Source organism: Primulina eburnea, chromosome 7, assembly GCF_022965805.1.
Source record: "Primulina eburnea isolate SZY01 chromosome 7, ASM2296580v1, whole genome shotgun sequence".
Classification (NCBI taxonomy): domain Eukaryota; kingdom Viridiplantae; phylum Streptophyta; class Magnoliopsida; order Lamiales; family Gesneriaceae; genus Primulina; species Primulina eburnea.
The window spans coordinates 6,220,966-6,246,505 of NC_133107.1; the positions used below are offsets into that span (position 1 = coordinate 6,220,966).

Sequence of the window (25,540 nt, forward strand, 5' to 3'; positions counted from 1 at the left end):
ATAAAATACATTTGATACTCGAAAAATTGTTTTTGTATATATTGTGTCCGCGTTGGTGAACGCCCGGCAAATACTTGGATGAGGCGCGCCAAAACCTCATCAGCTACCAACTTCCATTCATGGCCTTCCTTTTGTGTGCTTCCTGTGCCTGTCTCTCTCCCACCAAGCATTCACTACTCGCCCCATCTGCTGCAAAGCCGATTTCTCGTTCAACTGTAAGCTCCATACTTTGCTTCAACAGAGGACCTTATCTGGAAAGATTTCTCTCTCCTACATTCAGTCGCATTTGGTCCCAAAAGGATAATGACACAAATGTAAGTCTCATGAATTATGCCTTCTTCTTTAAAAAAATTACCGTATTGATCCGTTTTTTTTTGGGTTTCCCGTTGGGGGGATCAAGCAATTTTAGCGTAATTAGAAATTCACGAGGCAGAAATTGTCATGGGATTTCGTCATCTCGCTCGTTTAGATTTTGAAATTTTGACAAGCTTCCTATTTATGCAGGAGTTGATGAATGAGTGCAATCATCGGCCTTATTTAGGAACATGGATGGACCTAGGAAGGAAGCAGTTTGAGATCACCCTGGCAGCCGTCATTTTCTTTCTCCAGCTAACATCTCCAGTATCTGGGACAGTTCACGAGTTTTGGTCCATTCCTTCTGCTGAAGCAGTGCTTTATTCCCCAGAAACAAAAATTCCTCGGACAGGGGAACTGGCTTTGAGAAGAGCAATTCCAGCTAATACCAATATGAAAGCTATACAGGTTCCTTTTAATTATTTGATTTTTATTATTTTCATTTCATATGTTAAAGGAAAAGTTAAAAATATCTTGTTGCAACTCTTAAAGTATTCTCTGGAGGACATTTCTTACTTGCTTAGGATCCCACAGAGGAAACCCTTTGGAACCATGGAGGGAAATGTCAAGAAAGCTCTGAAGGTAATGGTTGATCAGCACTCATGTATTCTACATTTGTTTAGTTGCATCAAAATGGCCATAAGACTTGCAAATGGTTTGAGGTATGAGTTAACTGGCTTTTAGATCCAGTATTTGGTGCCTGTAGATGGATTTTGTAGCTGGGTTCATAAACATAAGTTTTATAATTGTGAAAGAAAGCAAGCATGTCATACATGTAGGTAGGTTACTGAACTGAGCTTCTTAAATGAACGTTGCTATGTTTGTCTCTGTAGGTAGGTTTAACTGAACTGAGCTTCTTAGATTTGTGATGCTCCTTGAGCATCCTTTTCTCTTGTCTGTTGTGATTAATTGATAGTTCTAACACAAATTATCGTTATAAATTCCATAAATTTAGGTAATATGATTTTATGTGACCTTAATTCTACAACTAATCATTTAAGGGATAGCCCAAATAAGATATGATCAGAATCAATGATTGTTGAACCTGAAATCTGCTAACTTTATTTTTCTTGGTTTCTTGTTTTGAATCTGCAAAAACCATTTCTAATTGAATATTTAACAAAATTTGTACTCTTCTAAATATTCTCTATAGGAAGTCCTGGTCCAATTTGAATAAATTTTTTATGCTTCTGAACTACTTCACGCAGTAGAGCAACTTACTCTTTTCTGCTGTCCTATATTCTGCTCCCTCTTACAATCTCTGTTCCGTTCTTGAGTTTTATTTTCCTTATATTCAGATTGCCACAGATGAAAAAGAGTCCATTCTGTCGAGCATACCAGTTGAATTGAGGGAGGAAGGTTCAGTTCTATATGCATCTCTGACAGATGGGAAGGTACTACGGGAGAGAGTGTGAAAGATCTTTGCCTTACAAAAAACATGCTTTATATCATCATGTATTCAGTCAATTGTCAGGCTTCTCTTTTGATAGGCTGGTTTCATTTGGTCGAATTTAATTTCATTCATCATTGTTAGTGAATCTGTGTAAGTTTTACAGCAGCTTTTTGTGCTCTTCAATTGATGGCAATTATTCCTGTTTACCTTGTTGGACAAAGTCGAAGGAAATTTGCCAAGCCTTTCTCCTTCCAAAGCCATGAGCAAACCAGCTCATATTCTCGAGTAGAATATTCTCTATAACTTCTTTCTGATAATCATTCAAGATAAGTAATGATTTCTGTAGTAAATGATCTTATTTAAGGGTTACACATTAGTGGTCATAAATAAATTACTCAATTCTTAGGTTTTCAATTGTTTCAATATTTACTCATGATCCATATCAAAGTATCAATTCACCAAAACTGGTCTGCCTCTATTTTCTTTCTGCAAACAGATCTTTGGTTTGGTGTATACTTTGTGGCCCCACCTTGAAGACATCCAATTATGAATTTCCAAAACATATACACTTATCGTGCATGTTATGTTAAATTGTTTCATTTTAAAAAAAAACGTTAATCATCTTTAGTGATATAGGACATAGCGGTGTGGCATTCGAGTAATCCACATTTTTCATAAACTTATGTGACCTTCTATTATGTATATTGAAGAATTAGTTTTGTAGAACATAATACTTACCACTTTATCTAAAGCTATAGCTAGTGATAACATTCCAATTCTAATATTTTAAATCGTACACCAGCTCAAGCGCAACGTGACCTTGACTTTGACCAATTGTGGGAATGAATGTTTGCTATTTTGCCAAAAGCTATAGCTGATGGTAAAAATGCGACTCCAAAGTTTTAAACCGTACAACATCTTAAGCGCCACTTGTCTCGATTACTCTCCCAACAAGACAATTATTGCACTCAACTAGGTTAGGACATGAAGATCACGGTCATGCCCTCACTTACATTAGGAACCCAAAATTTGCCATTAACATCATTCGATCTTTATGGTATTCTTATGTACTACTATATCGACCGAGCCTTACATAGTATTTTGGTCACCTGAGATTTACTCAAGACATGCCACTAAAAATAGGACGAGCTTTGAAGGAAAAAATTGTTGTGTATTTTGCAAGAGTTTGTACTGCAAAAAAGTGTCATGATTGAACCTTTGTGGATGTTCAGGGTGGACTGAAAAACCTGCTTGAAAGCATCAAGGATAAAGATGCTGATAAAGTGTCAGTTGGCCTTGCATCTTCACTTGATATTGTTGCGCAATTGGAGTTGCTACAGGTATGTATACTGTTCTAAGATTGAGTAATATGTAATTTTCACGACATTTTAGATTAAAATAAATGCCAATGCCGGCAGAATTTGGACTAAGATTTCATGGATGATGGGTTTTTTGCTCTGATGGTCAATAACATGATAGCCGTTGTGAAAATTAAAATATTGTTTTTCTCGTTCTTTTTCTTTTTTCTTTTTATTCATGTGGATCAAAAACCCTCACGTTCATTTCATCATGGCTGTAGAGCAAATCGTAGTGATGGTTAATTTCAAGTACGACTTCACGAATGATGAAGTTTCTCTTTGGTATTTATAGAACATCCAATGTGTAAAACTTGTGTTGATGCATTATTTTTCACGAATTTGCCTAGTGATATGTCAAGGATGTATTTTTCAACAGGCTCCAGGATTGTCATTTTTGTTACCTGAACCATACTTAAACTACCCCAGGTAAAGCATCTTAATAGATTTTCTGTTATGAAGTAAATCTTTTCTGAAATTTAACATTGTGGATGATTAGTTATTCTAGTGACTTGTCAAATTTCTTCTCCCTCAACAAAAGTATGCTATACATGTGTCTCGTGAAGAAGCATGGGCAGAGCTAAATTGTGAACGGAGTGCAATTTCCCCCATCAATTCCAGTTTATGATTCTCAAATTTGAAAGAGAATGGAAGCCTTGCATTTCTAATTTAACGAAAGAAAATCTTAGTCCGCACGCATAGAATCATCCTGTATCAAAATGCAATCGAGGGGTATGTATTGTGTTAAAGTGGTAAAATTCCCATTTGGAAATTAATAGCATGCTAATTAGTATTATTATAAATTACAGTTGTTAGTTAGCTCTGAATCTTGATACCAAAATTTCTGTAATAACAGTTGTGAAGAGTTGATTGTGTAACCAAGATCTAAATCAGCCTGTGAACATTTGTTTGATTTGTATTGTCGATGAGGGGCTTTTTAAAGAGGAAGCAATGAGCTTATTTTTTAATGTCTTCAGAATATGCGTATTTGTCGAGAACATTTGTAGATTTTTATTATTGTGTTTAATCATACCCCTTTCACTCTTGGGTTCTAGCTCTGGTTGTCTAAAATAGTTGAAAGGAACAAGTAATGATGTATGGCTGATATTTAAACCAAACTACACAGGCTTACAGGGAGAGCGGTTGCTGAATTTGCAATTGAAAAGGGAGATGGTTCAACGTTTTCCCCAGAAGCTGGTGGTCAATCTCGAAATACAATTACAATCCAGGTATCCAAAATTTGGTTTTTTTAGATAAAAGAATACAATTTGTCATCCTGCTTAGCCACTTAGGGAAGATTGTTGCAGATGTAATGTTTCTTTGTTTTATTCAAATTGATTCTTCCAACTGATTAAGTCAGTGGATGTGATATCATTTTTTTGCTACCAAAACTCCTAAAATCTCTCCTTTGCAGTAATGAGACACTCTTCTCAAAATACCGGGCTTGGTGGACACTGAATTATTTTCCCCTTAATTATTAACACTGAGTTGATCCATCAAATCTAAATGATTTATCAACTAATTTGCCCATAGGTCGTCTTGGACGGGTATTCTGCACCACTTACAGCAGGGAACTTTGCAAAACTGGTAAGGTAGTGAATTCGACTTCATCTTTTTATTTCTTTTTAATTCTCACCCCTACAAGTGGTCCGGTAGTTATTGTTTTATTTATCTAGCCTTTTATTTACACTAGCATAAAGTACGTACACCAATTAGATATAACATAAATTAAAAATATATCTACAGTTAAAATTCAATCTATAAAGCTTGTGTTATTAACATATGATGATAAACATAACACATATAGAACAATATGGATTGAAACAAATTTTTTTAAAAAAAATTTATCCATTCACGCACCGTACATTAAGAAAAATAACAAAAAGAAAAAAAAAGAACAATTTAGATGGAGATGAAATGACAACTAATAATCAGACTAATTAAATTAAAAACATGAAATAGTTATTCATAGCAATTTGTTTATTCCAATTTTGTTTAGATAATAGTTTCTATCGGCTAATATTTAATTTTGTTTGTATAGTAATTCATTTACTTTATGTAGTATTATCCAAAGCACTTGCTCATCATCTATAATTATTATTAGCATTCTTTTTAATCCATTGATTGAAATCAATTAACACCAACTTAGAACATCAAAATGCAAAATAATTAAGATATATGAATAACATTCATGTCATCAAATTAATTTTAGGGAAGTTCGAAAATTAATTAATATTAAATAAAAAAATTAATGATATTGACTTATTTTACTAATGTATAACTTTTGAGTTATTCAAGCTTATTTTTTATTAATGGTATGTATTAAATTCACCATTAGAATTTTATTTTAGACTCTTCTAGAAGTTTAATTAGAAAGAATATCAAAATTCTATTAAAATCATTGATAGTAATGAACTATAAATAAAAAAATCAAGATGTTCTAACTAGTTATTAAACGGCCACACACCAATTTAAATGAAAGAATTGAATCTTTTCCCATACTAAATGCACCATAGAGAAACGGTCATATTTTTTAATATGAAGATTAGGTGTGATTAAAGAATGATTAATGACAATGAAGTAAATTGCAAATAATTTCTCAAGTCAATTACAATTTTTCTTCCATATTTGTCCTCAACACATAAATAGATTGACCAAAATATCTATATGAAAATTTGGAACCCAAGTCTTGAGGGATTGTCCAATCAAAAACATCAAAGTTCTCTTTAATTCTCTTCTCATTGGTGCTCTTTGGAAGGACACTGTGGCCCATTTGCAAGCCCCAGCGCAGAGCAACTTGTGCAGGAGTCTTGCCCAATTTCTCAGCAACCATACTGACAATTGGATTATTAAGCAACCCAGTTTCGACAGTGGCTGAACCTGAGGAACCAAGAGGCGAATATCCCTTGCATTTGTAAAGCATAAAATATCAGAGATTAAAATCATATCATTCACTAACAAATGTGAAATTGCGGAATAAATGTTATTGGCTTGATTCCATAGAGACTGAGCCCGTGAGCAAACTACGTTTATATCCGTAACCTCCAATCATACAGACTTTAAAATTCGTACTTCATACCAATACATGGGATTCTGTAATGCATGAGGTGAACGTGGATAAACGCACTCACAGATAGGTGAACTCCTCTGATTCTGCATAACTCATGCAGCCGGTCCTGCTGCCATGAAGGGTGACATTCCACCTGGTTTACGGCCGGAGGAATACGTGCTGTGTCCAACAAATCCGACAGTTTCTTGCAAGAGAAATTGCTGACACCAATAGCTCGAGCCTTTCTGTATGATAGAGTGATTCCATAGCTCTCCATGTACTAGGGACATCAACTTTAGTAAGATTCTCTGGTTCGAATCCAACGCTACCCTTTTTCATGCTAACTGGCCAGTGCATCTTCATGCTATTATTTGTGTTATTCTTCTGTTCATGCTAGATTCTCTCTGCGCACTCACTCAACCAAAATTCAGAAACAATTTACCGAATTTCTGAAATACTTTCTGTAGCCACATTTGACGGACATTTGCGTGGTCACTTGGGAAATTCTTGTGTATGAAAGTGGAGTTAAATGGGAGGAAGCTAAAACTTCTTGAAAAATATTATGTAGATTATCTATATGTTCTAGATAATTCTTGTTATAACTTACATTTAAACATTTCATCTGTTGCTATTGTCGGCTTGAATGTTCTACATGCTTTGAGTTTTTTGGGCCTTTACGCTCTTTTTAGAACGAATGAGTTTATCGCATGTATTTCCTCAATACTGTTCTGATATGTTGTAGGTGGCTGATGGGGCTTATAATGGGGTGAAACTTTTGTCCATCAACCAAGCAATTATCTCAGACAGCGCAATGGGAAAGGCAGTCGGCTACAGTGTTCCCCTGGAGATAATGCCATCTGGGCAGTTTGAGCCACTGTACAAGACAACCCTAAACGTACAGGTTTACACAAGATTCATTTTATTCATAATGAGATAACCACGAATTAGCAATTTTCGTTTTATCCAATGATTGACATTCAAAAATTTATACGAAGGATGGTGAGCTGCCTGTGCTTCCACTATCTGTTTATGGTGCAGTGGCCATGGCTCATAATGAGGTGTCCGAGGAGTATTCTTCACCAAACCAGTTTTTCTTTTATCTTTATGACAAGAGAAATGTGAGCATATTTAAAGCACTATACATTTTTTCTGAAACTCAATGAAATAACATACAGATTTTGATACAGTCTGGCTTAGGAGGGATATCCTTTGAAGAGGGTCAGTTTTCTGTCTGTGGGTATGTTTTTATTTTCTCGTATTTTATTTGTTTATGGATCAAATAAGGATTCCGAGTTAGTTAATTTCTTTGAATCGGTGCACAGATATACTACGGTGGGACGAGAAAATTTAAGTCAGATTAAAAGTGGGGACGTCATTCGATCTGCAAAGCTAGTGGAAGGCCAAGATCGCCTCATACTACCCAAGGAAAATTCGAACTGAGTTTTTGTTTGTGCTAATATTCCTTCTTTTCACTTGGAACACGATAATCCTATTGTCGTGGGAAACCGAAAAGGTCCCATACCTCTCTCTTCTATTTTTTATTTTGGTTGTCAAGGGACTTGAAAAGATGATCAAGAATTCACCACACTGAGTAAATATTAAGGTGTGAATGTCGAAACAGAACGTGCTCGTGCTCGTGCTCGTGCATGTGTCAAAAACTAAAGTTAAGTCCAAAATTGAGATTGAGGCTAACTGCTTAATTTAGTTTTCTCCTGGATATGAACCATTTTATTAAAATTCAGATCTTTATTACAAATGTTACATAATTATAAACAGCATTGGAGTAATAAAATTGAACAGAACGAATAACATTTATATAACATGTGCTCTCTTATTATTATAATTTGCTTTTAAAAAATTTAAAAAACGAAAAAAAAAATTTATTTCAAAGGAGAAAAATTAACTGAACATAATTAATTTTTTTATCCACAAGATGTGATAAAAAAAGAAGCTCTATATAAACAAAAAAACGGAGCAGAAATTTGGTCATAAACTCAAAAAGTAAAAATATTTAACAATGAGCATCCGATTGTTGAATTGAATTTTCTCAGCAAAAATATGAAAAACATGCACCTGAAAAGATTAAAATTATTTTTAATCAATGCTTGATCACTACCTACAGTTAAAAAATAATCCTACAGTAATTACTATTTATCTCTGGTCAATACAACAAATTTAGAGTAAAAATCATAATGCTTGAGCTACAAAGTCTCTCAAATAGTAAAAAAAACAAGCAGCCTCCTGACCATGAGTGTCCACTAAATAGCATCTATTTTCTTGGCATACCAATTCTCATCAGTGCAAGATATGCAATAAGCCTATAACCCACAAGCATAATGGCCAAAGCAATCACACTTATGGCTCGGCCGTCGAGTCCCACGGCCTTTACCGATGGAAAATCCTCAACAAGACAGGATTTATTCATATCACAAGGATAAGTTTCACCCGGCCTGTGCTGTGATCCCAATAAGAGCTTAAACGTGTAGTGACTGATCGATATGTACTTGATCCATCCAATGAATCCGGGCACGTTCTGAACAAAATATCCGCTGGCTAATAGGAAAGTTAACATGACAACTGATCCAAGAACTGTTGCTGATTTCTGGTCCATGAAAATAGCTCCAATGGCAAGCCCGAGCCCTTGAGAACATAGCACGCTATATAGTAGAATGACCAAGCCAGATAAGAAGGATCCTGCTGTGGGTTTCAACCCTGCCATCCAGTAGGTTATGATGAAAAAAATGGTGGGTAGGACTAATTCCATTGGCAAGTCACCCACGGTTTGTGCCATGAAGTAGGACGACAGACGGTACATGCCAGAAGATCTTTCTTTTGCTAGCATTATACGTTCTTGTGGGAAAGTGAATATGGCTTGGAATAGAGGGAAGAAGCCCCAAAAGCTCGAGTAAAAGAAGAAAAGCCCGACCTGTATTTGCATTCAAATTAAACACGAAATTCGATCCATTTCAAGAATTTATCAGAGGATTAAGCATGCTATGATCCATATGATAGTATTTACCTGATCTTGCAAGTGATTGATATCAGATTTCCACCACAAACATCCACACAGGAAAGCTACGACCAGAACCTGGGCGATCTTGAGACCGGAGAAAGATTCATGCTTTCTTTCCTTTAGTCCTCTTCTCAACAAAACGGAAAATTGATACCACCATGTATTCGACAATTGCTTAAATGGCCTCTCGTCGATAGTTTCAGGATATGGTGATTGATGATAACATGTTCTGCCTTTACCCTCTCAGACAAATTGTTCTCGAAAGCGCGAACAAGGGTCTGCTTAATATCTGTTTGATTTTCCTGCGAATCAGCAGTCGAGACTCCTGTAAAAGTATTTGACACACACAAAAAAAAAATTAGTCATGTTGTATGTCTTGTCACCATAGAACAGAAAAAAAGGTTGTTGATCAACATACCATTGGCGAGATCTAATAGGAAATCAGCAGGATTCATGACGACTGATGGAGCGAAACCAATATCCAAGAAATAATCCATGGCACAAGATCCCTTCCCATAATACAAGGGATTCCCTTCAGACAACAAAAGAACCTTGTGAAACATATAAAACAGCCTGCTCGAAGGCTGGTGAATCGTCATTACCACGGTTCGTCCTCCATTAGCTAACTCCCACAATGTAGAGACGATCCTCATCGCAGTCGTTGAATCAAGCCCAGAGGTGGGCTCATCAAGAAACAATAGGCTTGGATTTATCAGCATCTCTTGACCAATGCTTACTCGTTTTCTCTCGCCCCCCGAAATTCCCCTCAGTAGAGGTCCTCCCGCAATGCTGTTTCTGCACCTTGACAATCCAAGTTGAGTCACAATATCTTCTGCATGCTGCACCTTTTCCTCTTTCGTCAGAGTTCTTGGCAAGCGCAGTAATGCCGTGTAAACTAGGGTTTCTAGCACAGTCAGGTGCGGGTAAAGGAAGTCATCTTGTGTAACAAATCCCATATTCCGTTTCAACGTGTTTGAAAATGGATTGCCGTTATAAGTGACACTACCAGAGAGAAGGCCGCCAAGTCGGCCACCTAATGCAGTTAAAAGAGTTGTTTTACCGCTGCCTGATGGACCTAACATAGCCAAAATTTCACCTGGTAGCACCATGCCGGTGATGCCTTTCAAGATTACTTTCTCCTCGGATTTTGAGTTTCTCTTTATGATTCCTCTTTTCTCAATTTTGATCTTGTAAACAACATCCTTAAACTGCAAGTTGATCAATAATACTTGTTATTGTGCACCTGAGAATTAAGATGCATCCGCATTGTAGAGCCAATTTTTTTATGGAAGGATATACAAGGCACACACTTTACTGAACCTCGGCTTGCAGGCTTTCCAAAAGAATGTCAATATGAATACTAATAGAGATGGCTCAGCAATTACAAATTTTTACATATATTAGATACTTCATCAGATGCTTGTAGAATGATACTATAGAATTTTCAAACACTAACTTGAAGTATCAACAAAGATTCACTCTATCGATCATATATATTCTAGATTTTCTAAAACCCAAATAAATTCTACCGTAAAAACTGACATTCGAAACACGATTGCTATTTCTTGGAGGATAATAGATTCTATATGCATCGTTCCACTCTTCATCATCTCATGCATGCACTACTACTCGAATATAGTATAATAATATTGATAAATAAATAAATATTTCATTTAAATCAATCGTACCATCAACGTGACAGGACAATTAGCTTTCTTGAAGATGGTGGCACTCTCTTTCTCAACGCCGTTACTCTGTGCTTCCATATCCGCCATCTCGTTCTCCATCTCCGCCCTTTCCACCACCACGGACTAACGAAGAATTTAATTACTATACACCGTAAACCAATCAGATGATCAATTTCTTGACTCGATTAAAGAATCTAGTAGAGCAAAGTTTTAAAAGATGATCACGATGAAGAAGCGGCATATAATATTCCGTGCAGCGTGCGTAAAGAAAAGAGTCATGCAGGAGAAATGAAAGGGCGGAGCAATGGAGGCGATGGGGGAATCACAAGATTTTGTGGTGTTTTCAGCTGCTTTTATTGTGGGGTTTGTTCCACGTTCACATCTCTTCTCTCTCTCTCTTTTCGGATCAGATAGAGTTTGTTCCCTACAAGAAATCAGATACATATTCACGTTCTTTGATATCACAGACTTTCTCGGCTTCCCATCTTAATTCTATTTTCTTTCAGTTGTTTTTTTATTTTATTATTGTTTCCGCATATATAGCACTATAGCTGAGGAGCACGCACGCTAGTGCTTTGCTTATAAATGGTTGGCCAAACAAATTTCTAAGATTTTTTTTAGTAATTCGATAAGTATTCGTGTTATCTTTTTGAAGTATTTGATCATCAATCATTTTTATACCTGAGATTTGGAGAGTTTGACTCCAACTTAAAAAATATGGGTCTATCAAAATTCAATAAATTGTGTGTATCTTCAGTGAAAGTGGAGTAGGTCTCTTGTGAGACGGTCTCACGAATCTTTATCTGTGAGACGGGTCAACACTACCGATATTCAAAATAAAAAATAAGACTTTTTCATGGATAACACAAATAAAATATCTGTCTCACAAAATACGATCCATGAGACCATCTCACATAAGTTTTTGTCGTGAAAATGATACTAAATGGTCGTTATCGGATCTCTATATTGATCTACAAGCAAATCCCACAAACAATATTTGGTTACTTTCGCCGTCATCGGAATATTCTAGAGATATCCCGATGGCGTGCTCTATTTATATCCTTGAAATTAACCGGCGATTCTCAAAAAAGTTTTGATGATTTTTAATGACTTTTTCAAATGATAGACTTTTATGGATTTGATAATTTTTATTGACTTCTACAGAATATCACAGATTTATAAAACAGATTTATGTGGATTCATGTAGACTTTTTTGCAAGATTTTTATAGACTTTTGTGAAATATTTTTATAGCATATTATAAATTTTAACTTAATTATAACACATTATTTTTTATAAATTTCTTTGAACCAATAAGTAATTGACATATATAACATATTAAGTTTGAAATAATTTTCAATATTTATATTAATTAATAAATTTACTTATTTAAAAGTAAAATCATTTAATACTTACATGTGTATATATGTGGGTTTGTATGCACGTTTGTAAATTTTTAAAAATACATCAATTGATTAATATGTAACCTTGTTTTTAAATTGATAATATACATGTGAAAAGAATATTATTTAGTATTGTGTGAATATAATTTTGTATAAAAATATCATAGCTTACATATTGATTAAAAATGCTAAAATGAATTTAAAAAATCATGGTTGTTACGAGACTATTCAATTATTACGAATTAAGCAACATTATTTTGGATCATCTTTTATTATTATTGAATATTACATTAATTTATATAAATCATAAATTAAAAATCACAAAATCAATTCTAGAATTCGAAATTTTCTATTATATTAAAATAAAAAATTATTAAATGAACAATCAGACAAAAAATTAAAAATTTGAAAGGAAAGATGAAAATATATAGAGACACATTTTGAAAATTTGAGAGAGTGATAAGGATAGATGAGAGGAGAGAAGATAAGAAGATAGGCGATGTGAAGCAACAGAGGGAGAAATAAATAGCTTGTGTATGAGTTAGAAGTTTTAAAAATCCATCAAAATCTTTGGGTTGAATCTAATATAATTTTTGATAATTTATAGTTGTACTTTAGGCTTTAATGTTTATATATTAATAAATTTCATGAAGTTATTAAAAGTCTATTGAAAATTTGAATACCTCTAGACTTTTATAGAGCTTTCAAAAATCAATGTTGAATACCACTTGACTTTTAAAACTCTATGAAGTCTATTTTTATATTCTAAGAGAGTATTGAAACTTTTAATTGACGAGCTAATGTTAAAATCAGATTTTTAAAATCATAAAATCTTCATTGACTAACACTCCTGCTAAAATCTATAAAAATTTGAATAATAACTAGAGTTTTCTAAAATAATTGAATAACTCTTATTTGAATACACCTCCGAAAATTTATTCAATGGTGAGTCTCATGTGAGACCTCACGGAACTATCTGTGAGAGGGTACCCTACCATAGTTCACAATAAAAACTAATACTCGTAGCATAAAAAATTAACTTTTTCATGGATACCCAAATAAGAGATCGTCTCACATTTGACGTGAGACCGTCTCACACAAGTTTTGTCTTTATCATATCTGGTTTGACTCTGAGTTAATCTTAATTAATTTTGTCCTTTTTTTGGTCTACCCAAAAAAATTTCTTGTTTTCATGATTAGTGATTCTATCTAACAAAAATAAATAAGTTATATCTATTATATAAAAAATATATATTACTTAGAAATTTGAAATTCATTTGTAAATTAATATATATGTATGTTGATCTACATCATGTTTTTTTTTAAAAAAAAAGTTTTGCATTTATGTATGTTTTACTTGTATAATTTAGTATTCATTTTATTAACGAAACTAGCCAAATTGACAACAGAAGTAACAAATCAATAAATCGTGTCTTAAAAAATCCAGAACAAAACATAACATAATTAAAATTTTCAAACAAAAAATTCGTTTAGGAGTTCTCAAAATCAAATTTTAATAATTAAAAGAAAACTATAATAATTCGATGATCTAAATTCTTGATCAGTATGAGATCATAAAAAATAAATCATGAACAAAGAATTATATTTGTATATCTAAACGTCAATATATATGGTTAAGAAAAACGAAGTTCATTCCTAAATTCTTGCTTTCAAACAGCTATATATGGCGCCTTAGCTTATTCGTTTCCCTGACTCCTTAGCTGCTCAAGTGTTAAAGGGAAGATACTTTCGACATGAGTCGGTATTAAAAACGAGATTGGGGAGTAATCCTTCCTACATATGGAGATCGAACCTCTGGAGCAAAGAAATTCTGATGCGATGATTATTTTGGAGGGTTGGCGATGGCAAGTCAATAAACATCTTTGAGGAGCACTGGATTCCAACCATGCAGCCCAAAATCAGTAAGCCGGTGGTCCCTTGGGATAACGACGTCACTGTAAATATTTTAATAAAAGAAGGAGCTTGGGATGCCGATCTACTCTACTCCAGTTTCAACCCATATGTCGCTGGAGAAATCACACTATCTACAGTAGGAAAGTGTGATGCTCTATAGATGATCGAAAATATCCCATGGAGCTCTGCAATGCTATCTGAATTTCAAAATGCACGAATGAAGGAGACAATTTCCTACCCATCTGAGCGAGGAAGCCGCGAGAAGACTTGGAAACCATCAAGTTCATCCACTCTCAAACTTAATGTAGATGCAGACGCAGATGAGGATCGGAATCAATATAGCGTTGGTGGAGTAGTTCGAGACATGACTCAAGGCCGACTACTATCGGCATTCGGGAAAAAAATTAATCAACCAATTTCTGTAGCTCATGGTGAACTATTTGCAATCCGAGAAGGCATTAATTAAACTGCTTTATGAGAACTGTTTTCAACATGTTCAAGTTGCATCAGATTAAATTTTGGCGGTGCAAGCAGTTACCACCAAACAGGAATATCTTGGCTATATTGGATTCTGCACGACAGAAATATAATAGAGAACACGAAATCACCTACGGTTTCTGAGATTATTCATGAACCCAGATCGGCTAATAAAGTAACACAACATATTGTTCGTTTTACTTTGTCATCCCCATCATCTTTTGTTTGGGTGAATGATGAATTACCTTTCTGGTTGCTTAAGCTTGTAATTGACGATTATTTGCAATAATATTATGAGCTTTTGACCCTAAAAAAATACTAATATAAAAAATATGATGGTATTAGAGTAATCGGTTTTGGTATGACTCGTCCCACAATTATTATTTTTTTTTCCAATTTTTCTGCTTATCATTTATTTTATTATATATCACTAATTTTTTCCACCTTGTTCTCAACTAACTTCAGAAGATAGGATAGATAATCATAAACTAAACCAATTATTTCAAAAATTAAAACATATTATACATAAACAACACATAATATATAGAATAAGTCTCTTGTAAAATGGTTTCACAAATATTTATTCATGATATGTTTCAACAATGTCAATATATGCAATTAAAAATAATAATTTTGGCGTTTAAAGTAATGATTTTTCATGTATGAACCATATACAAGATCCGTCTCACAAAATTGACCTATGAAACCGTCTCACAAGAATTTTGTGATATATATTATATTAATATGATACGCACCACTCGTGTTCAGTGTTAGTATATACGAAAGGTGCAATTGGGATAGCACTTTCATGTATTGATCATAAATAGAAATGAAAGAATGTAACAAATTAACATTCGTAAATATCTCATTAATTTTTTTTGCCTAATTGAATAGAGAGTAGTTTGGTCAGTTTTATATGGTGAAATAGTTGAAATAATAAAATTATCAAATAGAAGGGGTATAATAAAAATAAGAATTTGCAAAATCTTGTAACCAAACATTTAAGTAAATAGATGGGTCTATCTCAATGGTATTGAAGTCGGTGAAGTAGGTGATCGTTTTACCAGTGAGTTAAGGTTTGATTTTCTCTATTAATATTTTATCGTGTAAGCATGTCTTACAAAACTTTATTAGTGTTATTTGTCTGGTTAGCATCGTTTGAGGCTACTGCATTAAGCCGAGATTTATCCAATACATACCGAAAGATAATAGCGTGTTTCCACATAAAAATAATAAATAAAAATTGATGGGCCAAAATGAGTATAATTACACTGATATTGGAATGAACACAGATTAGAAAAAAAGGGCTGACGGGCAGCTCTTTCACATCATGTTACATAAGGACATGAAAAGTGATTATTTTCGTGCACTAATATTATGGTTTAAGAATTCAATTCACCTTTGATTTAAGCAAAATTAAAACCTTTGCATCCTTTAGATTTCTAATTATATTATGTATCTAGCTGGGTTAAATTACACTAATAGTGATAGATAATAATCTAAAACCAAGTAGAAATAAATAATTATTGAATTTTCAAATGTTATTCTTTTGAAAAACAATTGCGATTTTACATGTAAAATTAATTTTACAACTTTGGCGGTTTCGGACGGTTTTGTTTTGTTTTGTTTTTATTTTTTTGAATAACCATGTATAACGAAAAATATTGTAAAATATATTCCGAATGAGTGGACCTAAGAAAATTGCAGTAGGCGGAATATGGTAGTGCCTCACAGGATCTGGACCGTTGAGTCTAAAGAATTTGGTGGACCTCGCATAAGAATTGGTGGACTCCGTATATGTGTGGTTAAAACTGGGCATTTGATCTTTTCATGAGAGCAGTGCCCTATGAGATAAGGTGAAATATTCCGCAGAATAGACTGGGGACAGTAGAAAAATTACACATGGTGACTATATATTGTCGCTTAGTTTTCTCCAAGGAAATACTGACATAGCTCGTACGAAATTAATAATATAGATTTGGGGTAAATAAAAGAATAAAAGTTTGGGGTAAATATAGATTTATTTTATATTGAAAAAAAAAAAGTATTATACGATATCCATCCAATGTTACAAAAGCTTACTTTTTGATTTCATCTTTACTGGCTTTCGACAATTCGTCTTCTATGTCTTGCTCCACTTCTCTTACCTGCACCAGTTCACATTGATCAACTCTTAATTAACTTTTGTTTAATAATATATGTTCTAAAAGTATTGTGAGTCGTTTTATTTTATTTTCTTTTTAAATTTTTTAAAATAAATTTTAATATGTGTGATATAAGTTTTATTATGTTCGTATTTGCGTTAAAATTTTGAAGTATTAATTTTATTATGCATGCAACAAATGGATTCCGTATTTTGGTATAATAATTATACATGTAATGACATTTTTTCAAGATTTGATGGCTTGACGACATGAAATAATATGTACAAATATCATGGGATTTTTTTAAAAAAAGCATTAATTAATGATAAAAATTTGTGTGAGACGGTCTCACGGTCGTATTTTGTGAAAAAAATTTATTTTGTATGCTAAGAGTATTACTTTTTTATTATGAATTTCGATAAGGTTGACTCGTCTCGCATATAAAATTCGTAGAGTGAGTCTCATGTGAGACTGTCTCACGGATCATAATCTGTGAGACGGGTCAACCCTATCCATATTCACAATAAAAAGTAATACTCTTAGCATGAAAAATAATACTTTTTTATGGGTGACCTAAATAAGAGATTCGTCTCACAAATACGATCACGTGAGACCAGTCTCACACAAGTTTTTGCCAAATTCGTAAGAGAGTCTCGTAAAAGTCTTACTCTCAATTAATAGGACAGGTTGGCTTTAGTTGAAGTTTGGCTCAATATAATAATTAGCCGTAATAATTTTAAAATTGATGGGGACATGAGAATAATCATAAGCATGCGATTCACACATAGCCAAGCTATTAGAATAATATTTATTATGTCAACTGACCTGCTAAAAGTGGTACATGGTACATTATTATTATTATAAAATGATTTTTACTTTCTTAGTTTGCTTCAATTATTGAGTTATAATTTGATATATCATAAATTTTTTATGTTTTATTAATTTTTCTTTTTATGTCATATCAATATTTTTTGATATTATAGAAACAACTAGATCGAAATAATTAAAAATTAAAATCTATTATATCAAAATCAAATTTTAAAAACTTAAAAAATCAAAACTCAAAATTGATCGGTTGGACGAAAAAACTATTTATAATCATCATAATTATTATTATATTATTATCAGACAAAATTAATTAGTTTGACTGACCTTGTGGATAATATCTTCAGCTTGTTTGGCTTCATCGACTGCTTTTTTAGTAAGATTATCTAACTTATCCAGTGTTTTCTTAAGCTTCGAATCTCCGGGGAGCTTCGACTCAACCTCCTCCACGATCTTGTCCGTTTCCTCCGCTATCTCTTCCACCACGTCCGTCACAACCTCCACCGTTTCTATAGCTTTGTCGATCTTAGCTGCAACCAAATATATATGTATACATACATGTTCAGTACCCACGTACGATATAAAATACTGGTCAGAAACCAATGTCATAGAATTGATTTTCCTTGATTAATATATACTTGTCTGAAGTCATTCGATCAAACTAAAAATGGATTCATAATTTTCATCTCAAAAATCAGAAACTGGTAGACGTACGGACCTTTAAGTCCTACGAAGAGTCCTCCTTTGTGGCCAGCTGCAGGTAGAATCACTGTAAATAGTACGCCTAACAACCATTTTTTCCTGCATTAAAATTTTTTTAAAAAAAAAATCAAGAAAAAGTTACAAAACATCAGTTGACTAAACAAGTATATATCCATTTTTCGAAAATTTAACCAAATGTATTATGCATGAAAATCGACGATCCTTGCTTCCACCAAAACAAAGTCGCAGTCTTGTACATGTCTCAAACATAAGTTTTATCTAGCTACCATGGTGCGGTAGAAGGATCTGAAGAAGATGATGCCCTGGGCAGAAAGTTCTTTGAAGTACTGATAGCCCTGTAATTAAATTTGCAAAAAAAAAAAAAAAAATAGATATTCAATCCGAGCTAATTAAATAAACTATGATGAAAAGTTTCAAGGAGTTTCCAATCAACGTACGTAGAGATCCCATATTTGGAGATGGATTTCAAGAACCTCTGAGATCGATCGACCTTACAGTGTTCTCGAGAGAGGTAGTACGCCGGCCGAATACACGGAAGATGGAGATTGCTGCAACCGTTAACATGGAAGTTGATACGTCGGCTTGAGATTTCGGCACTCATGACTCCAATTTTTGCTACAAAAAGTTAGTCAGCCTATTGAAATAAAGGGCAAAGGGCTTATACTTTTTTTTTTTTTGAGAAAAAGGCGAATCGATAATTGAGATGGAGTGTTGAATTACTCTCCTAGAGTCCTAGTCTTTGTTTTTTCATTACATTTTCTAACAAAAAAACACATGTTGGAGCTTTTTATCTTTATCTAATAATAGTATTGGTTGTGGGGCCAAGGAGTGTGTGTCAGCATCTCTGACAAAAACTTGTGTGAAACGATCTCACGATTCGTACTTTGTAAGATATATCTCTTATTTGGGTCATCCGTTAAAAAAATATTATTTTTTACGCTAACAATATTACTTTTCATTGTGAATATCGATAGGGTTGACCAGTCTCACAGATAAAGATTTATGAGACTATCTCACAAGAAACCTGCTCTCAGCATTTATATACTTAATAGATTTATTCAATTTATTTCGAATATAATTTATTGTTTGAAATGATATAATTATACAAATTCTAAAATTATGTTTTATTTATTTACAAATTAATAATATAAAATAAAATAAATTCAAATGTTAAAATCTCTCAAAATTAATGTAAAATACTATAAAAATATAAATTTGATGTTTGTAATAATACTTCTCTAAACAATAAAAATACATTTGAGATCCATAAATTTGAAATAATCGATATAAATGCAACGTTATTCTTTGATTTACTTTATTTTTTATTACGTTCCTTATATATTTTGGCTTAAAAATCGATGCACATGATTTGTCTGGTATTCCTCCATAAGACATGAGATGAGTATTTAGTGATTGTAAGAGACACTGTACGTCACGACCTAATTAACCCAGGGACCGAGACACTGTCCTCGAGCGTGAAAAGAACTTATGAGGACGAGGCCTGTAGATCTTATGATATGTTATCTAGACTATATCATCAAGTAGTCAGCGACAAATTCATCTGAGAACGTATTGACAGATAGATCGAAATCCTGATTATTGGTCAAACAATCACATACTCCACCGACTCGAACACCAGATAAAAGTAAAATATGTAAATTTACTATAATATATAGATTCTTTACACCAAAGCTATTAAACATTAAATTATCTTTTTGTATATTCCAAGACGGATTAGTATATATTTAATTTTCTCACAAATAAGATACTTAGAATTTAAAATATATTATTTACTATATCACATTATTATTTTATTTAATATAATGGTTTTTCAGTTCGACGATCGATTCGGTTGGACCAGTCGAACTATTTTTTAAAGTAGAACGATTCAATCACCGTTTGATTATGATTTGATTGAATGAGAGCTTGTAGTGATTTAGTTTTTATCTTGGATCCTGAATTCTGTGTTCAGGGATTTGCATATTTTTATGCGAGTGATGCATCCGTAATTTGGTTGGATTTGATCGCATTCCTTCTAAAATTTGTTATCTTAATATTATTGTTTATATAAATCTCATATTCTTAGGTCATTCTCTTTAAATCACATAAGAAAAAAAAAAGACAGTGCAAATCATTTTTAGAGATTTGAAAAGAACTTTTTTCCTTTGCATGTGTTTTGGATAATTGTATTTGGACTTGGGCCTTATGAATTTTATTTTGAGGGCCCTGAGCTGTGAAGGCCTGTGGCAAAGACCTCTTGGACATGGATTTGGGTCATCTGTTAGGGCTGAAAACACAGTACCGGTGTTGTGCTCTTTTTACACTAATCTGACAATTTTTAGAATTTATCTGATACTGTGTGACGTTCACCACATAATCTACTGATCATCTCCTATAAAAATTTCTGTTTCAACTGTATCAGAGAATCCAAATCTCTTGGGCATCACCTCAGATCCAGACACCTGTTAAGGTTGTTATATCTGTCAAAAATTTGATGCTTAAATGTTAATAATTATTATATTTAATAATATTTCAATTTCCAATATAATTAATTCAATATTATTACTTATTTTAAAAATATTAATATTCTTAATTATTTCTCGTATATTTATTTAAATATATTGATTTTAAAACCTTAAACAAAAAACTATTAATATATTTATATATGTAATAATATATAATATATTATTAATTGTGAAACTCTTAGAATAATTATTTTAGATGACACTAAAATATTTGATTTCACAATTACCTTTCTTATCACTCCTAAATTCACTCCATGTTTTATATTGAAAAAAACATAAACAAAATTTCAATTTTAAATGGAACAACTCTTTTAAATTGAAAATTATTTTGTGTTCATTGTTTAGTATTTGATCAAATTAAAGTAATAATAACACATACAATGTGTGTGTATCTTTTACTAGTTTACATTAAAATATAAGAGTGCAAATATTTATTATTTCACTAAAGCCAAATTTATTCGAGAAACTTAAATCTATAATGACACATAATAATTACGAAATGTTCAAGTATTTACAACTTTTTTTGTAATTCATTAATTTAAATAAATAAATATTATAAATTAAAACAAAAATAATTTGTTTAAAAAACTATCTTAAAATTCACGACAATATATTTTTGAAGAAAATTACTAACAAAATTATTTTACAATAATATGTTATGCGCCTTAAAAAATGTTAGAAACCAATAGTCTAATTAAACTGTTTGTTAATATATTTACAAAAAGTTATTCAAGGTAAAAATAAATAAATATACATAAATTAGTTTGAGTAAGTTTCATTGAGATGATCTCACATATATAAATTAATGAGACGTGTCGACTCGGTCCATATCTTGAGTGAAAAATAATAATTTTATCATAAAACAATATTTTTTCATAACTCGAGTCAGGTAAAAGATTTGTCTCATAAATTAATTCATGAGACAATCTCACAAGAGTTTTTTTGAATTAATTTTAATATTTTCTTATATTTAATAATTTTTTTTTTTACAAAACACATTGAATGTCTATATCAATAATTTATAAAACATATTTTTTAAAAAAGATTGTAAATAATTTTTTTTAAAATATTTGCATTAATCTTATTATTTTATTTAATATATTATTTTTTAATACTTTTTTTTTTATCAATAACAGTTCCACTGAATTAATATATCAAATGTATTGATCAATTTGATAACAGTATTGCCATCTTTATTTGAATATGATATCAAATAGTAATAAAAATAAATTGCGTGGGAATAAACTGTATAATTTAGAAAAATGATACGAAACATAAATGAATTACCAACTCATAATTTGAAAAGAAAAAAGTCATTGAAGAGGACTTAATTGCTTGACAAATTAGTTTTTTAATCAAATCTATTTCAACATAAAGCCCCCCGCCCACCCACACACACACACACACACACACACACACACACATATATATACACTAGTTACTCTGCACACGTGGTGCGTGTGTATAATTTTTTTATTATTATCGATGGACTAAAGTGGAATTTGACAAATTATGGAGAGGCTAGATTGATATTTGAATGATTGAAATAAAAAATAATAAAATAAATGTGTGTGTTGAAATTTAAAAAGAAAACAAAAAACAAAAGTGTAATATTAGTATCATATAAAGTAAAATTAGAAAAAAAAGTTGATGTCTTCTCTAATTAGTATATATTATATATATATATTGTCAATTATCTCGTCAACACGACATTAGCTCATGTCTCGCCACCGATAACAATCATGCAATATTATATTAGTGTGTGGTTTTGTATATAATCAACATTAATTTTTTACCATTCAATTATTAAAATAATAAATTATCATATTTAAATAAATATTTCAATTATATAAGACAAAAACTTGTGTGAGACCGTCTCACCGATCGTAATTTATGAGACAGATATCTTATTTGGCTCATTCATAAAAAAAATATTACTTTTATTGTGAACATCGGTAGGATTGACCGGTCTCACAGATAAAAATTCGTTAGACCGTCTCATAAAAAATCTACTCATTATATAAATATACATTAAACAACGTATATATAGTTTTGAAGATATATATATGTGAGTATAGATTGAGATGATGTGAAGTTTGTCTATTGGATGCACAAAAGATCATCTCAATCGATACTCACATAGATGTTTACTGTATAAAATTCTATATGTATATTTTGAATTCATTTTAAAATTGTTTGATTTTACTTATGATAATGACAACGCTCATTATCTACTTGATCTGTGACAAGCTAACAAAACCTGGAAACTTCGAAGAAAATGAAATCACACCAATAATTAATACAATTAAAGAAAATTGAAGATAATAAAACTTCATCAATCCTGTATCCTTCACCCTTCTTTTTGATCTTCTTTTTCAAGCTCCACGATGCCTTTGATTCACAGAAAAATATTCGATCCAGTCGAAAGAACTGAAACCAGCAAGAAATATGAATCTTGCGATGTGTGTTATTTTTGTCCATACGATTGCACCACCTACTCGTCACCTCCACCACCTCCTCCAACCACCTCGCACCATCCATTTTCCACAGTTTTGATACTCATGATCTGTGGGTTAGGTGTTGTTTTTCTCTTGTTTTCTTATCTAGTTTTTGTTAGATATCGCTCGATTCTGAGGAATTCAAGGAGGATGAATCAGTCACCAGTACTGGGAAACTATGGCTTAAACGAAAATCAAGCTGGGCCGATGATGGATCATCACGTATGGTATATCCGCACAGTCGGGCTTCCCCAGTATCTGATCGATTCGATTCCGATATTCGATTATAAAAGAGGAGAAAAGATGATCGAAGGGAGTGATCATTGCCCAGTTTGCTTGAATGAATTTCAAGAAAATGAAAGCCTCAGGCTTTTGCCCAAGTGTACCCATGCTTTTCATATGCCTTGTATTGATACTTGGTTAAGATCGCACAAGAATTGCCCGGTTTGTCGTTCCCCGGTGTCGATCAACCATACCAATACATCTCTTGCCAACTCAACGAACACGGGCTCGGATCATTCGGGTTCAATACAAAGGCCAGAATTCGAAACAAATGAAACAGCAGATACGCGGTCTGTGCACGAAAACGGAGACGAATCCCCGCATATTGGATTGGATAATATGGCTCGAGCTTTATCGAAAAAGCGGGCTTTTCGGGTACGCAGCGATTTGAGTGATCGTAGAGTAGTGGGAGTTGATCGCGAGTTGGAGAGAGTTAGGAGGTCAGTTTCCATGGATTACTCTTCTGATTCAGTACTGGTTGACATTCATGACAGCAAATCAGACGAAGGATGTTCAGAAACTTGACTGTCGATATGTGTAAATACAAGAATTAATGAGGTGTATATGATTGCCATTTTTGCATCAGAATTTGAAGTTTTTCGAGTTCGACAATATTAATGTCTGAGGTAAAATCTGCGCAAGAACACCGTGCAATCAATGTTTCTTGACTAATTTGGTGTTCCATTCGGGAGATACATTAAATATGGTCGTTGCCTCAATTTTTCATTCACTCGATCGTTGCTCACTTAATGTGGGCGTGTAAAGGGTCGAGAGATTTCTTTTTTTGTGGATCGAATATGCATAAATCTTGTTTCAAATACACTACAATCGAAGATATAAATTTTATTTTTTCGATTGTATCAAATATATAATTTATTTTCTATGTTGTAATTAGCAGTATACATATATTAAATATGTAACCATTTATTGAATAAATTAAATTAATATAAAATAGAAAGTTTGTGGGTAAAATTTTCATTTTGGACGAATGATTATATATATTTGAGATGGAGTGAGTATTTGAAAAGAAGTATTTGGCCAATATAGAACAATCAGTCTACACAAGATTTAGAATGTTTATCGAGTTAAAAACATTTTGATACACGAACTATTAATAAATTGACAAATTAATAAATGAATATTATTGTGGATGACTCAACTGAAAACTCAACCGTACATTACTCATTTCACTTCATTTGGTTCGTACATGTTTCGTTCCGCGTGATTCTCTGTTAATGTTATGATGTCTTGAAAATGAACTGTTATGATTCGAATTAAAAGTTGTAAGAAATTTCCGGGACATGATAAGATACGGCCCTGATGCAGTGTGTTATAATAACTAATATATGGTCTCGCCCTCCTAGAAGAGTAACCATTAGAGACTGATCAGTATATCATGGATAAAGAGATGAAATACAGTGCTTTGTAGTATCAATTATAACGAGATCATGCCCAATTTTTATGGGTTAGTTCTTGAATCGAAAAACATTTCAATTTTTAGGGATTGAAATCTATAGATCAGTAAATATCTATTTTTTTCTTATGTATTATTGTACGATGTGAACTAGTTGTTGTGTTTGTTGTTTATGTTGACTTTTTATCATGGAAAAGTTGTGGTGGTTGCGGACAGTGTTATGCACTTGAATAATTTGTGTTTGGGTTTAGTGTTATTTATGTCTGTAAGGTTGAATGATGTTTTTAAAGTTGACAAAAATTTGTGTGAGATGGTCTCACGGGTTCTATTTGTAAGACGGATCTCTTATTTGGATCACCCATGCAAAAATATTACTTTTTATGCTAAGAGTATTATTTTTTATTGTGAATTTGTGTATGGTTGACCCTTCTCACAGATTATGATCCGTAAAACGGTCTCACATGAGATACAATCTTTAAAGTTT

General features: G+C 32.6%; 3 protein-coding genes and 2 pseudogenes across 5 annotated transcripts; 2 read left to right on the forward strand and 3 right to left on the reverse strand.

Annotated features, from left to right (window-relative positions):
• The first annotated feature begins 36 nt into the window (after positions 1 to 36).
• On the forward strand, positions 37 to 7,851 carry LOC140836972 (peptidyl-prolyl cis-trans isomerase CYP37, chloroplastic). 3 transcript variants are annotated; one of them, XM_073202889.1, is made up of 12 exons: positions 37 to 314; positions 505 to 762; positions 847 to 936; positions 1,653 to 1,748; positions 2,980 to 3,087; positions 3,482 to 3,531; positions 4,229 to 4,331; positions 4,636 to 4,689; positions 6,894 to 7,046; positions 7,147 to 7,269; positions 7,339 to 7,388; positions 7,474 to 7,851. In XM_073202889.1, exons 1-12 carry the CDS (start codon positions 120 to 122, stop codon positions 7,589 to 7,591), a joined length of 1,398 nt encoding a protein of 465 aa, XP_073058990.1. In that variant the 5' UTR covers positions 37 to 119; the 3' UTR covers positions 7,592 to 7,851. The 3 variants fall into 3 exon arrangements, with proteins under 3 accessions (XP_073058990.1, XP_073058988.1, XP_073058991.1); XM_073202887.1 differs by having other exon boundaries at positions 38 to 314; positions 6,894 to 7,052; XM_073202890.1 differs by having other exon boundaries at positions 38 to 314; positions 889 to 936; positions 6,894 to 7,052.
• Positions 4,709 to 6,865, reverse strand: LOC140836973 (NADPH-dependent aldo-keto reductase, chloroplastic-like; annotated as a pseudogene).
• A 430-nt stretch (positions 7,852 to 8,281) lies between the features above and the next one.
• LOC140836971 (ABC transporter G family member 9-like) lies at positions 8,282 to 11,297 on the reverse strand (annotated as a pseudogene).
• A 5,236-nt stretch (positions 11,298 to 16,533) lies between these two features.
• Positions 16,534 to 19,012, reverse strand: LOC140836067 (uncharacterized). The gene is made up of 5 exons (XM_073201478.1): positions 18,775 to 19,012; positions 18,604 to 18,672; positions 18,333 to 18,415; positions 17,942 to 18,144; positions 16,534 to 16,792 (listed from the first exon to the last, which is right to left on the reverse strand). The coding sequence occupies exons 1-5, from the start codon at positions 18,936 to 18,938 to the stop codon at positions 16,724 to 16,726; spliced, it is 588 nt and encodes a 195-aa protein (XP_073057579.1). The 5' UTR covers positions 18,939 to 19,012; the 3' UTR covers positions 16,534 to 16,723.
• Positions 19,013 to 23,086: 4,074 nt separating this feature from the next.
• On the forward strand, positions 23,087 to 24,472 carry LOC140836068 (uncharacterized). The gene has a single exon (XM_073201479.1). It carries the CDS (start codon positions 23,250 to 23,252, stop codon positions 24,165 to 24,167), a length of 918 nt encoding a protein of 305 aa, XP_073057580.1. The 5' UTR covers positions 23,087 to 23,249; the 3' UTR covers positions 24,168 to 24,472.
• The last annotated feature ends 1,068 nt before the right edge of the window (positions 24,473 to 25,540 follow it).

What these genes read in the sequence shown, in the direction of transcription:
- LOC140836068 (XM_073201479.1), top strand. Translation starts at nt 23,250, where the DNA reads ATGCCTTTGATTCACAGAAAAATATTCGATCCAGTCGAAAGAACTGAA.
- LOC140836972 (XM_073202887.1), top strand. Translation starts at nt 120, where the DNA reads ATGGCCTTCCTTTTGTGTGCTTCCTGTGCCTGTCTCTCTCCCACCAAG. An exon ending in ATGTCAAGAAAGCTCTGAAG is followed by an intron (nt 937 to 1,652) that starts GTAATGGTTGAT and finishes CCTTATATTCAG; the next exon opens with ATTGCCACAGATGAAAAAGA. An exon ending in AGACAACCCTAAACGTACAG is followed by an intron (nt 7,053 to 7,146) that starts GTTTACACAAGA and finishes ATTTATACGAAG; the next exon opens with GATGGTGAGCTGCCTGTGCT.
- LOC140836067 (XM_073201478.1), bottom strand. Translation starts at nt 18,938, where the DNA reads ATGAGTGCCGAAATCTCAAGCCGACGTATCAACTTCCATGTTAACGGT. An exon ending in ACTCTTCGTAGGACTTAAAG is followed by an intron (nt 18,145 to 18,332) that starts GTCCGTACGTCT and finishes ATTTGGTTGCAG; the next exon opens with CTAAGATCGACAAAGCTATA. An exon ending in CTGAAGATATTATCCACAAG is followed by an intron (nt 16,793 to 17,941) that starts GTCAGTCAAACT and finishes GAACTGGTGCAG; the next exon opens with GTAAGAGAAGTGGAGCAAGA.